Genomic DNA, 14,715 nt, shown 5'->3' on the forward strand with positions numbered 1-14,715 from the left:
GGTTGCTTTTAATTTTTCTTCCTGTTAAATATAAATGGATTAGCCCATTTTCTTTGCCTTTATTATATTTATTAATATATTATAAAATTATTAATAATTTTTATTTGTAATTTATTTTATAAATATATAAAATATTTTACCTTTAATTATTTTAAAAATATAAAATTTAATTTAAATAAAAAAATATATTTAGAATAAATATTGAAATAAATTTTTTTGTTATTGATAATTTTTAATTAAATATATTAACTCTATGTTATCTATGTGATTTCTCGAGAAGACCTAAGTAGTATATATTAACACTCTTTTAATTATGTTTAATGAGAAGATCTTTGGGTGGAAATTACATTATAGTATTTTTGTCGACGCGTTTCGAACCAACAAGTGTGGTTCATCCTCAGGACAAGTTGAAGAACCAGTTTGACTAGGAAACAACTATTTTGACTGAGAAATGGCTAAATTTCACTTGCCAACTTGAGTAGACCAAAGGAGAGGAAAAGTTATTAATGTTATGATTATTACTAAAATTATTGTTATATTTATTACGAGCATTATTTTCTTGTGTTTTAGCATATCACATACGCTGTTGAGGATAGTAAAATCCTACAATGGTTGTTATTTCAATATGGGGCTAGGACATCCAACTTTACTACTTGAACTTGATGGGCTCGAGGGAAAAGGTTCTATGATAGACCTTTGAGGGAATAAGACCTTGTGACTCTAATATAGAGTAAAATGTTTTCTAATGATTGCAAGTAGGTGTTGGTTGTGGCAATGTGTGTGATGGTTATGTGTTAATTGAACATTGTGCATTGTATTACAATATTATGATGTTGAAATACTAGAAAGGATAGATGCTACTATGTTAGATTGATTCTAACTGACTTTTAAGATTGTAGATGTCATGGTGGATATTCTTGATAAAGAGTCCAAATACATTTTCTATCCATGGCCTTGTTAAAGAAGCTAGTTCTCGATTAGTGATGATGGTCTCAATAAAGACACCAAATGTAACTAATTAAGATGATATGTACAATTGTATGTAAATTTTGATTTTTGGTAATTATTTTGAGCTACATAAAGGTACACATTTATGTCATGGGTTTTGAGACATGTCACTGATAACAATTTGAGACGTGTCTATAGCTATAATTTAACATGCTTACAACTAGCATGCCAACGTAATAGCTAATTTATTTATACTGATTAAAACTAACAACTGAGTTCTTGTGATAATACAAAATATAATGCAAGAGAAGACAAAATGAAAAGACTCATTTTTAGTAAGAAAAAAGGCATGGATAGTGGCATGGTACAGCATGAAATGGACCAAGTCCACCGTGAACAAGAAAGAGAACATTCCTTTGAAAAAAAAACAACCAACAATAGTTTGAAGGTTGAGCCCAAGAGTTACAAGGTAAAGAATAGAGGGCTTATAAAGAAGCAAAAGGCATAGAAAACATTGAATACGATGTTTATGTAAAACATGTCCTATATATATAGATTGTTGCAACACACATCAACCGTCCGAGATGTGGACAAATGTCATGTTGATAGGGCCAAAAAGAGGCCTCGTAATGTTGAAAGAGAAAGGAAAATAGTTCTTGTTGGCATTGTGAAGGCAAGCACTTGAAAGGGACTGATCCAATAGAAAAAAGAAGAAGGGAGATGAAGCAATTGAGCTACAAGCACAGGAGTCGATAGCAAGTAGTGCAGGAGGAACGGGGGAAGCAATAAAAATATCTCTATAATGCACTCAACCTAAAAATAGAACACATATATGTATTTTTTATGTTGGGTGTGGAGCTTGATTATCTTCTTTGTTCAAAGATATCACCGCATTGGACCCCAGTTCGTAACCATTTTTCTTCCGCCAGGAGGGTCCTTGTAAAATGTTGTAATTTCATAGTCAATCTAGGTCATTCATTAGGTGGAAATCTGACGGTAGAAGTTATGTCTAATTGAGGGTGTTTTTCCCTAGAAGGCAACCCCTCACTATATATGAGGGAATTGTATTGTAGCTATGTATGTGTGTATTCTGAGTGAGAAAGAGAGAGGATATTGTGTGAGAGCGAAGAGGGAATTACAACGGATCTGCTGTAGGTTTTATCTCTTCATTTTGCTGGATAATATAAAAGGAAGGATTGGTTGTTTCTCCGTGGACATATCCCAAATTGGGTGAACCATGTATATCTGTGTCTCTCTTTTTTTATGTGTTTTATGTGTTTATATTTCTGCAATATTTTATGCGATCCATTGCTCTATAATATATAATTTACTAACATTTTATGATGGTGAAAAGTGTATTGAACATTGAACTCAATAATATTGTGTCAAAGTTTTTGGTTGGTTGTATGTTTCATGTATCTTCATGGATGAATTTATATTTTTTTTGTTATTGGCTATGGACTATGCACATGGGAATGTTAAATAATTTTATGATTTTATGATTGTTTTCATGAATATATTTCCTTTTATTAATCCCCTCGTTCCTATCGATTTTTCCTTTTCAACCTTCATGGTTTTGGGGCCTTGGGAAAATTGGTTGCGTGTGGAAAGAAATCCACGGATATATGGGGAAGAGGTGAGGAGAACTGAGTGGGACCCAACAAAAATATGCAACCAAGATAGAACCCTATATACAAATAGAGGGTAGTTGAAGATATGTTAAAATAGCAACAAGAAATTCCAATTTAATTTGTCCTTGAATTAAATTGTAATTCTATTCTCATAGAAACTTGTAATAATTAATTAAATTAAATTGACTTAGGAAATTTGAGTTGGAATTCTATCTAGAGTCATTTATAGTGATCCCTAAATTTTAGGGGCTCGGGTTGAGTTCTTTGGAGTTGTAATTAGATAACTCGGTCTAACTGAGTTATTGTCAGTTAAACTAGTTTTAAATGTTGGAGGAACTAGTAGAGATCTGGTAGGGGAGTAGTGAACCAATGCATCATCAATACCATACTATTTAAATGAAGATTCACTCATAAATAACTCATGCATGTCATTTCAAAGGAAGATCCAGTTGAGATTACAGTTTAGGGACAATGTACTATCAGTTGTATAATTTTCCAAGTTGTACAGATGGTGCATGCAATCAGTTGAGGACTTATGTTTGGATTGCGCAGTTATGGAGAGTGGATTTCCCAATTAAATATGGTTAAAGTCGTCTGGGGATTGTGAAAGGAAGTAGGGGTTTGGCAGGCAACAAAATTGGATAAGTGTTGGCTTGAGTTGGCTTATGAGGCAGAGAGTTAGATTGTACTAGTGCAGAAATCGTTCAGGACGAACAAGAACTGTATTTTATTATCAGATCTTCAGGTTAATGAAATATATATAGTCAAGGTTTTTAGTAGTTTATTTCCCCAAAGAAATATTGTGTTATGTGCGATTGATATCCTTCCTTTTCTGCTTATCGTTTTCATTGATCAATTTTGGTTTCCGCTAAAGAGTAGAATAGATTATTTTCTTATGTTTTAGCATATCACATAAGCTGTTGAGGGTAGAGGCATTAGGGCATCAAGGTATTTGGTTTTTGGGTGGATATAGGTGGATCTCTAGTATCATAGTGGAGTTGATGGTGTGAGAATTTTCCTTTGAGCACTCTTCCTCAAGCTAAAAAACTAGGTTGGGGGTGATTGGCTACATGAAAGATTGTAGTGCAAGCCAATTGATGCTTGCGTGGAGATTTGATGTCTCAATCTTAGTTGCCAAGATATTAGACATAAGATAGGTTTCCTTCCTATATTTCTAAGAATTTGATTATAATGCAGAATTTCATGAGTATTCTTTATTGTTCTTAAAATGCATGTGTTAATCATGAGGAATGCCTATTCCTGTGATTCTTGATAAAGAATTCATATGCCTATGTAATGTGATGAAGAATTCTCGCTCCTATGTGCATTGATGAGTTCAAGCCAATATAAATCCTTATAGTGAGAAATATGTGACCAAGATAGAACCTTCTATATCAATAGAGGGTAGTTGAAGATATGTTAAAAATAACAAGAATAAATTCCAATTTAATTTGTCCTTGAATTAAATTGTAATTCTATTCTCATAGAAACTTTTAATAGTTAATTAAGTTAAATTGACTTAGGAAATTTGAGTTGGAAGTCTATATAGAGTCATGTAGAGTGATCCCTAAATTTTAGGGGCCTAGGTTGAGTTCTTTTGAGTTATAATTAGATAACTCAATCTAACTAAGTTATAGTCGGTTAAACTAGTTCTAACTGTTGGAGGAACTAGTAGAGGTCTAGAAGTGGAGTAGTGCACCAGTGCATCACTGGTACCACACCAGTAAAATGAAGATTCACTCATAAATAACTCATGCATGTAAATTCATAGGAAGACCCAGTTGAGGAAGATCAAGAGAGATATACCTTCGTATACATCAGAAAATCTTAGGAGAGATAGGTTTTTCCAGGCATCGAGGGTTATTGGAAAAGGCTCACATATACATACATATACATATGAGCTTAGGAGGGAGGCACACAAGGGTTCAACTAAGTGTCAAAGGAGGCGAGACTAAGATGAATACATTTTTTTGTAGTAACAAACGTAACATGATCCCCATCTCAAGACCTCGGGGAACCCTCAAAGGTGTCCAAAAGCGCGATGACAAGGAAGTGAGGGATGAGAGACAAGAAATATCGCTCAAAAACTAATTTGAATTTAATCTGCATCACCTAGGACTTAATTTGATTCAACCATATCAGAGGGTCAAAGGGTTATAAAGTGAGTGGGGCATGGAACTCTCAGAGAAGGCCATGTGGGTAGGAAGACATCAACATGATATCATCTTAGGCTGATGTCATCTTGGGGCATTGGAGGAGTCATGACATGCGCCATGGAGATAGGTCGAGGACCAAAAAATGAGATTGACATAAAATGTATTTAACATTTAACACATAAATATCAAACCTCAATACTTTTTCAATATACATGCTATGGAGACCCACCAAGAGACAGAGGTTGAGATGAAAAGTCAACCTATTGGCTAATGTGGATTTTTTTTGTTCTCACACCAGAAATTTTGTTATAATCCGTGTATTGTGGGGCCAGGAAGGGCATGGTGACAACGTCGATAAATGAAAACTCCTCTTGTTGAGTGACGTAAATAAAATCCATCTCACCCTAGCTTGTTTTTAATTAGAAAGTCAGGGTAAGTCGAGGGACTGGGCCAAGGGCTAATATTTCAAATAATGATGTTTGATTTCATGCTAGGTGGGGGCCAAGATGATGGGGTTAAGGATGATATAATGATGTGGCAGTGTGACATGAGTGTGACTAAGGATATGTGGACCTAAAACGAGGGATGGAGGGTTTCCATGTGGGCACCACATGGGGTCCATATGGGTCTCAAGTGGCAGAATAGTGTTGATGTGGAAAGTTCTTAGGGGTTTGTCTTTAACTGACCATATCTTTTGACCTACGAGTTAGTTTACGATAAGTTTTATATCACCAAAAAAGGTATTATCGATCTATACCTAATGGTGTCACTAGTTTATAGTTTTGAGGAGTTTGGAAAAGAAAGAATTTTTAAGACACCATTTCCATAACAAGCCTATGGAGGTCTGGTCAATGACAGTAACAACTTCTTCTACCCTTGGTATGGGCTATGGGGTGGATGGGGTGTTATAGAGTGGTATAAGAGTAGAAGGTTCAATGCATGGACTTCTAGAGATCAGTGGAGCTCAAGCTCTAAGTATAGTAGTTGAATGGGAATATCATTGTGTGCTTCTTATAACATTTGATTATGGATTGCATGTTAATTGCAATGATCATGTTTTAATTATTATAAAAACACAATGAATTTGCATGCATTTTCTTTCTCGCATCTTGAAGGTTGGGACAATCTATTGTGTGACCTTGGATGCTTGTCATTTCCTTAAAAGTTACAGAACTCATGACATGATTGTGTGTGCTTATAGTATACCAACACTACTAGTTAAATGGTGTGATTTTTATATATGTGAATGCTCATACAATAGAAGGAATTTGGAGAAAAATCCATGTGTTGATGTGCTTGCATCACATCACTTGATTAAGTGAATGTTAAGTATTCATATAAATATATACACATTGAGTGGGATGTGGAATCCCATAATTTTCATATTACATGTGGCAAAGAGGCTCGATGAATTGGAGGATTGGATGTTTTAGTATACTAATTGTTGTTGTCATGATATTTTTATGGTTGCTTGTCATCAATGTTCAATACCTTCTTGTTCCAACTATAATATTTAGCATATGGGGAGGATAGTAAAATCCTGCAATGGTTGTTATTTCAATATGGGGCTAGGACATCCAACTTTACTACTTGAACTTGATGGGCTCGAGGGAAAAGGTTCTATGCTAGAACTTTGAGGGCATAAGATCTTGTGACTCTAATATAGAGTAAAAAGTTCTGTAATGATTGCAAATAGGTGTTGGTTGTGGCAATGTGTGTGACGGTTATGTGTTAATTGAAGATTGTGCATTGTATTATGATGGTGAAATACTAGAAAGGATAGATGCTACTATGTTAGATTGCTTCTAATTGACTTTTAAGATTGTAGATGTCATGGTGGATAGCCTTAATAAAGAGTGTGAATACATTTTCTATCCATGGTCTTGTTAAAGAAGCCAGATATCGATTAGTGATGATGGTTTCAATAAAGACACTGAATGTAACTAATTAAGATGATATTTACAAGTGTACATAAATTTGGATTTTTGGGAATTATTTTGAGCTACATAAAGGTACACATTTATGTCATGGGTTTTGAGACATGTCATTGATAAAAATTTGAGATGTGTCTTTATCTATAATTTAACATGCTTGCAACTAGCATGCTAACGTAATAACTAATTTATTTATATTGATTAAAACTAGCAACTGAGTGCTTGTGATAATAAAAAATACAAGACAAGATAAGAAAAAATGAAAAGACTCAATTTTAGTAAGAAAAAAGGCATGGATAGTGGCATGGTACAACATGAAATGGACCAAGTCCATCGTGAACAAGAAAGAGAACATTCCTTTGAAAAATAAACAACCTACAATAGTTTGAAGTTTGAGCCCAAGATATACAAGGTAAAGAATAGAGGACTTATAAAAAAGCAAAAGGAATAGGAAACATTGAATACGTTGTTTATGTAAAAGATGTCCTATATACATAGATTGTTGCAACACACTTCAACCCTCCCAGACGTGGACAAATGTCATGTTGATAGGGCCAAAAAGAGGCCTCGTAATGCTGAAAGAGAAAGGAAAATAGTTCTTGTTGGCATTTTGAAGGGAAACACTTGAAAGGGACTGATCCAATAGAAAAAAGAAGAACAGAGATGAAGCAATTGAGCTAGAAGCACATGATTCGATAGCAAGTAGTGTAGGAGGAATAGGGGAAGCATCCCCTTAGGACATATGATCTGTGCATTGGAATTATGAAGCAGTAAAAATATCTCTAGAATGCACTCAACTTGAAAATCGAACACATATATGTATTTTTTATGTTGGGTGTGGAGCCTAATTATCTTCTTTATTCAAAGGTATCACCGCATTGGACCCCAGTTCGTAATGGGAAGACAACGCCGCCAGGGAGGTCCAACAGGGTCCTTGTAAAATGTTGTAATTTCATAGTCAATCCGGGCCATTCATTATGTGGAAATTTGACGGTAGAAGTTATGCCTAATTTAGGGTTGTTTGCCCTAGAAGGCAACCCCTCACTATATATGAGGGAATTGTATTGCGGCTATGTATGTGTGTATTTTGAGTGAGAAAGAGAGAGGAGATTGTGTGAGAACGAAGAGGGAATTACAACGTATCTGTTGTAGGCTGTATCTCTTCATTTTCCTGGATAATATAAAAGGAAGGACTGGTCATTTCTTCGTGGACGTAGCCCAAATTGGGTGAACCATGTATATCCATGTCTCTCTTGTTTTATGTGTTTTATGTGTTTATAGTTTTGCAATATTTTATGTGTTGCATTGTTCTGTAATATATAATTTACTAACATTTTATGATGGTGAAAAGCGTATTGAACATTGAACTCAACAATATTGTGTCAAATTTTTTGGTTGGTTGTATGTTTCATGTATCTTCATGAATGAATTTATATTTTTTTTGTTATTGACTATGTACTATGCACATGGGAACGTTAAACTATTTTTTTATTTTATGATTGTTGTCATGAATATTTTTCCTTTTATTAATTCCCTCGGTCCTCTAGATTTTTCCTTTTCAACCTTCATGGTTTGGGAGCCTTGGGAAAATCGGTTGGGTGTGGAAAGAAATCCATGGATATATGGGGAAGAGATGAAGAGAGCTAGGTGGGACCCAACAAAAATATGCAACCAAGATAGAATCCTATATATAAATAGAGGGTAATTGAAGATATTTCAAAATAGCAATAAGAAATTTCAGTTTAACTTGTCCTTGAATTAAATTGTAATTCTATTCTCATAGCAACTTGTAATAGTTAATTAGGTTAAATTGACTTAGGAAATTTGAGTTGGAAGTCTATCTAGAGTCATGTAGAGTGATCCCTAAATTTTAGGGGACTGGGTTGAGTTCTTTTGAGTTGTAATTAGATAACTCAGTCTAACTGAGTTATAGTTAGTTAAACTAGTTCTAAATGTTGGAGGAACTAGTAGAGGTCTACTAGTGGAGTAGTGAACTAGTGCATCACTAGTACCACACTAGTTAAATGAAGATTCACCCATAAATAACTCATGCATGTCAGTTTAGAGGAAGATCCAGTTGAGATTAGAGTTCAGGGACAATGTACTATTAGTTGAATTTTCCAAGTTGTACAGATGGTGCATACAATCGGTTGAGGACCTGTGATTAGATTGAACAATTATGGAGAGTGTATTTCCCAATTAAATACGGTTTAACTCCTCTAGGGATTGCACAAGGAAGTAGGGGCTTGGCAGGCAGCATAATTGGATAAGTGCTGGCTTGAGGTTGTTTGTGAGGCAAAGACTTAGATTGTACTAGTGTAGGAATTGTTTAGGATGGACAAGCATTGTATTTTATTCTCAGATCTTCAGGTTAATGAAATATAGATAGTTAGGGTTTTTAGCAGTTTCTTTCCCCAAAGAAATATTATGTTATGTGCCATTGATATTCTTCCTTTTATGTTTATTGTTTTAATCAATCAATTTTGGTTTCTGCTGAAGAGTAGAATAGATTATTTCCTTATGTTTTAGCATATCACATAAGTTATTGAATCTACAATAAAAATATACATGGTATTAGAGGTGAAGACAATATAGAAGAGGATAATTTGAGTTTTTTGTGCAAGTGAAAATCGAATTTGCAAGTTCATACTTAAGAGTAGCAATATGTCATTCTACAGTTTGTAAGTTGAGTGTGCTTTGGAGGGAACCTCGAATTACATAGCTTGGAAGGACAGGATGGAGGTAGTGTTGGAAGATAATGGCCTTAAGGAATTCATAGATCATGACATTCCTAAGCCTCCAACATCAGATGCTAAAGATCTGGCTGAATGGAGAAAGTGTGTGGCAAAAGTAAGAAGAATTATCCTGGAAGGAGTTCGATACCACATTTTCTCGAGTCTCCATGGCAAGGATACTCCATATTCAATATGGAAGGCATTGATGGACATGTTTCAAAATTGTAGTGACCATAGGAAATTGGCATTGAAGGACAAACTCAAAAATATCAAAATGGAGAAGGGCGACTCTATTCCAAAGTACTTGACCAAGTTCACTCATTGTCGAGATGAGCTTGGAAGTGTCAGGATCATTGTCGCCAATGACGATATGGTGAATCTATCTCTTCTAGGACTTCCCAAGATTTGGCACAGTTATCAAGACTTTGTCAATGGGAGGGAGTAGCTATTAGATTGGGAATGGTTATGGTCGGATTTGGTGCTAGAAAAGAGTCGAAGGAATACCAGAGACAGATCCTCATCAAAGACTGATAATGAGGAAAATTGTGCCTTAGTGGGTAAGGCAAAGAAAGGGAAGGGGAAGGAATCCCATTCAAAATCATATTCTTGTCATGGAGGCAATAAGAAGGACATGGTGAAAGTCAAGTGCTTCCATTGTCACAAGCTGGGACATTTTTCCAAAAAGTGTCTTCTCAAGAAGGTCGGTAAGAAGCCCTCAGGAGGAGCAACAGGAGGTGAGGCTCTTGCCTCACAATTCAAACTGATATTGCTATGCATACCACCCACATACAGGAGAACAGTGAAAGAAAAATCCACATTCACTTCGATAGAAGTAAGGTTGACCTTTTCTTAAGGGAGTTAGAAAGGGATTTAGGCTCCTTGACCTATAATAACAACATTGATCAAATCTATTACCATTTTACTGCTACCCTTTCCACCACCATTGGCAAATTCTCTAGTAAGACTTCGTAATAGAACTTCGAATCCCTAGTATGACAAAGACTCTAAAATTGCTAGGAAATCTATCAGAGATGCCCCTAATGAAACCAGTAAGATCCAAAATATTAGTATATACAAAGCTCTCATTAAGAGGAAGAAGCGGTCATATATTAATAAGAAACAAGAGCGGCTTCCCCACCTTTCTAAAGCTGTGCCCTAAATGTTTTAGTGGAACGTGCTTGTTCGAAAAACTAAAGATAATCATTCTATCCCCCTAGAAAATTGGGATAACTATCTTAAGAAGTTGTATGACTCTTCGAACACCATGGGCACCATCTTAAACTCTCCTTTTAAGTATGATATATTTTCTCTGGAAGACGTTGAGTCTAGGATTAATAAGCTCGCTAATGGGAAATCCAAAGATATTGAAGGCTATCAAGCTGAGATCTTTAAAATGGGAGAATCCATCCTCATTCCTCATCTCCACAAACTTCTCAATTTGGTTGTAAATCATGGATTCCCTAAACTTTGGACGCAAAACCTTATTGTGCCCATCTTCAAAAATGGGGACAAAAGTGTACCCTCTAACTACAGAACCATTATGATTAGCCACATCCTAGGCAAGCTTTATGGGCTCATTTTGGAAAAAAACTTAGACTTTGGCTTGAGAACCAAGGTAAAAGAGCTAAAGGCAAGCCGGTTTTAGGAGACATCACTTAACCATCGACCACCTTGTCACCCTTAGGATCATCGTAGAGGAATGTTGCAATAGTAAAACCGATCCCTTTTGTTGTTTTGTGGACTTTAGAAAAGCTTTCAACACTGTCCCCCAAGATAAGCTCTAGGAGAGACTTGAATAAATCATGGTTCCTCATGAACTGAGGATTGTTGTGATCTGCCTCTACAAGACTGTCATTGCTAAGCTTAAGACCAACAAAGGGTGGTCAAAAGATATTAAATGTAATATCGGGGTTAAGAAAGGTTGTCCCCTTTCCCCTAACTTTTTGGTATTTACATCGATAAACTAGAGGAGTGCCTGGAAACTGTAGGTTGCAAAGGCACTGAGCTCGTTGTTATTATCATTACTCTTCTCCTTTATGCTAATGATATTGTTCTTCTTGCAAGGAGCCGTGCTGACCTAGACAAGCAGCTTAAGACTCTTCATGTCTACTGCTCCAAGATGGGTATGATAGTTAATACTAACAAGACTAAAGTCATGATCATTAAATCCAAAAATATCATCCATGGTAGTTTCGTCTATGATAACCATTGTCTAGAGCAGGTTTCTTCTTATAAATATTTGGGTATTGACTTTCCTCACTAGCTCAACTATAATTATAGCATCAAGAAAAGAATTATTGGAGGTTGAAAAGCTTATTAAGAGCTTGAAAATAATTGTATGTCAGTCAATCTTTACATTTGGAGTAAAAAAAGGTTTCTCTTTGAGACTCTCATCACCCCTATTATCTTATACAGATGTGAAGTTTGGGGGTGCAATAAATCTAGGGAGTTGCGGAGAAAGATTGAGATGCTCAAAAATCAATTCATAACCTGTAACCTCAAGATCAAGGGAAATACTCCCTATCCTATCATCTTGATCGAAGTTGGCATGTCCCCCATTGAAAATGTAGCTATGCTTAGATATTTGATGTATAAGAAGAAGCTTCACAATATGGAATCCAAGAGGCTCCCAAAAATTGCTTCTAACTTTAGTCAAAACCCTCACTTGTGCATCAAGTGCGGGTGGCATTAGGATGTTCAGTCTTGGCTCAACCTTTGGAGGATTAAGGAGGAGATCATCATGGGAAGCAAGAACAATATCAAAGATACTATTACCTCCAATTTTAAGGACAAGCTATAGAATGCTACAGAGCTTGAGGGTAAAAGGAAGCTAAGGTACTATAAGGAGGTAATGAACCCCACGCTTGATAACCATAATTATCTCTCCATGCTGACTAGCACTAAGAAGAAAATGAACATTGCTAGAATTAGAACTAACTCTCATGAGATTCAGAGTGAGACCGAGCGGTGGTCTACTCCCAAGAATCCCTGGGACGATATAATTTGTGAGATTTGTGATACTAAAAAGGTGGAAGATGAAAAGCACTTCCTTTTAGACTGCCCGGCTCTTGTCCACATCCGCTCTCATTTAAAATTTAAAATTAAAATTAAAAAAATAGAATATACGAGCTTTAGTAAACTTATCAATCAAATCAGTAAAGACATGTTCTACTCACTTCCATAATTAAAATTTAAAATTAAAATTAAAAAAATAGAATATACGAGCTTTAGTAAACTTATCAATCAAATCAGTAAAGACATGTTCTACTCACTTCCATAATTATTTAGTTAAAAAAAAAACATAATCCTATAACCATTCTCTACGAGAAAAAAAAATTAAAACAAAAAATATGAAGGAAATAAAGGAAAAAACAAATTATACAAATTGTTTTATTACATCAGGCGATTTTATTTCACATTATTAATTTATTAATAAATGAGTATTTTACATTATTAATTATTTTGAACTATTAAAAATGGGTGGGAATTTAATTATTGATAGCATATATTCTTCTTTAAAAATTACTGTCTTAATTTATTTATTTAACTGTTTAAAAGAAAACGATTCAAATGATTTATATTTAATATTTTAAATTATTTTAATTTCTTCATCGAAAGCCATAAAAGGAGACACCGTATTTTGATAGCAAACCGTATATACATGTTGAGTACACAATTACACGTAAACATCTGATCGATTATGGGAGATCTAGTAGAAAGCGAATCGTAGAAACATATAAAATGGAATACATACGTAAACTGATGTTTTGACAGAACGTACTCTCTTTTTCTTAAGGAAGGAAAATAAAGCGTTTTTTTCTCCTCAAAAAGATGGTGGCAGATGTAGTTGTTCAGTATTCAGGGTTGGAGATGAATCAAACCAAGAACGAAATTCCCAATCATTTATTTTGACATCACAACTATTTATTTTTGCAACATCATTATTATCATTTCAATGTCGAAAGACAAAAATCATTCTGGCTACTTGATCGCCTACGTGTTGGCGTGGTTTATTCCAGTAAATTATAAGGTGACTAAAAGGCTGTCGTAATATCTCTGCCGGGGACACAACCACTCTTTACAGTTTTCTTCAGACCAGGAGCGTATCGGGGCACAGTTGAATTCAGCCCATTTATGGTCTTCTGGTCCACGTTCAACGATGTTGCCAGTGCTCTCAGGGGAACATGAAATAGAGCTTCGGTGCTCGTCTGAAATCATATAAAACAATATAGGAACGCATAACGTTATATAATCAACAACCATTCGAAATATTGCGGCACTAGGTTTCAAATTATAATGAAGATATAATTGGTGCAGGGAGGAAGGCATACCAAAGTTCCGGGATTTTCACTGTTAAGTGCCGACAAATACTCAGCTTCCACGCTTCCAACGTTGAGTTCAAAATGGAGCACACCTCTGGGAAATACGGTAACATCCCCCGGGTAAAGAATATCAATGTGTGACGCACCTATATAAATTAATTATTAATTTACAACAAATCAATTTGAATGATCAGATCATATATATACATAATAATAAGTGAATAGACATCATGATAATAAGAGAATAAGGTGGGTTGGCAGTTGGATTACCAGTGGTGTCAACAAAGCCAACTTGAAGGGGTCCACCAGACAAAAGGGAGAGAACTTCTGAAGCTCTTGGATGGGTGTGAGGAAGGTTGCTTCCACACGGAACCATTTTAAACCTCACTACAGATAGCCCTTGCGTTCTGCCAAATCAGTTTAACACCGTTAATTAATTTAATGTACAGACCATACAAACAAAATATTTCTACAACCAAATAATATGTGAATATGAATGATGTGAATATATTACCGGACTGCAGGAAAGTTTTGAGGATTGGTTGCAGCTCGAATCCCTCCGGTATCGCTACTAACATCTCCATTCTTGAAAATGTTACGCAGAGTGAAGGTACTCAATCCCGTCACAAAATCTCTGACGGGATCTGGATCTGCAGAGTAAGCAGACCTAAGAAAAGTAGCAAAGACTAACACAACTGAAATAAGTAGGACTGAACTCGCCTTCATCTTCACTTGCAAGATATAAACGAAACGAAACGATGTATTAGAGTAGTTGCTTGTGTAGATTCATACCACTGTAATGAGCATTTATAGGCTTGAAACCATGAAGTTGTCCTCATCAATATCTCTATGCCACCATTGTTTATAATATCTCTACATGCCAATGCCAGCAACTACTTTTATTAAAACACTAAACCCTTGTCGATTCAAAACCGACTACTCGTATTGGAACTTTCGCATCTGCTCAGACGACTCCACGAGTTTAGAGA

General features: G+C 35.4%; 1 protein-coding gene across 1 annotated transcript; it reads right to left on the reverse strand.

Annotated features, from left to right (window-relative positions):
• Nucleotides 1–13,363: 13,363 nt before the first annotated feature.
• Nucleotides 13,364–14,489, reverse strand: LOC149164652 (germin-like protein subfamily T member 1). Its single transcript, XM_089430946.1, has 4 exons — nt 14,241–14,489; nt 13,997–14,133; nt 13,736–13,872; nt 13,364–13,612 (listed from the first exon to the last, which is right to left on the reverse strand). The coding sequence occupies exons 1-4, from the start codon at nt 14,450–14,452 to the stop codon at nt 13,439–13,441; spliced, it is 660 nt and encodes a 219-aa protein (XP_089287072.1). The 5' UTR covers nt 14,453–14,489; the 3' UTR covers nt 13,364–13,438.
• Nucleotides 14,490–14,715: the final 226 nt, after the last annotated feature.

This window comes from Pinus tabuliformis, chromosome 5_1, assembly GCF_031772625.1.
Source record: "Pinus tabuliformis cultivar Carrire ecotype Pingquan chromosome 5_1, CPIR1, whole genome shotgun sequence".
In the NCBI taxonomy this organism is placed as follows: Eukaryota; Viridiplantae; Streptophyta; class Pinopsida; order Pinales; family Pinaceae; genus Pinus; species Pinus tabuliformis.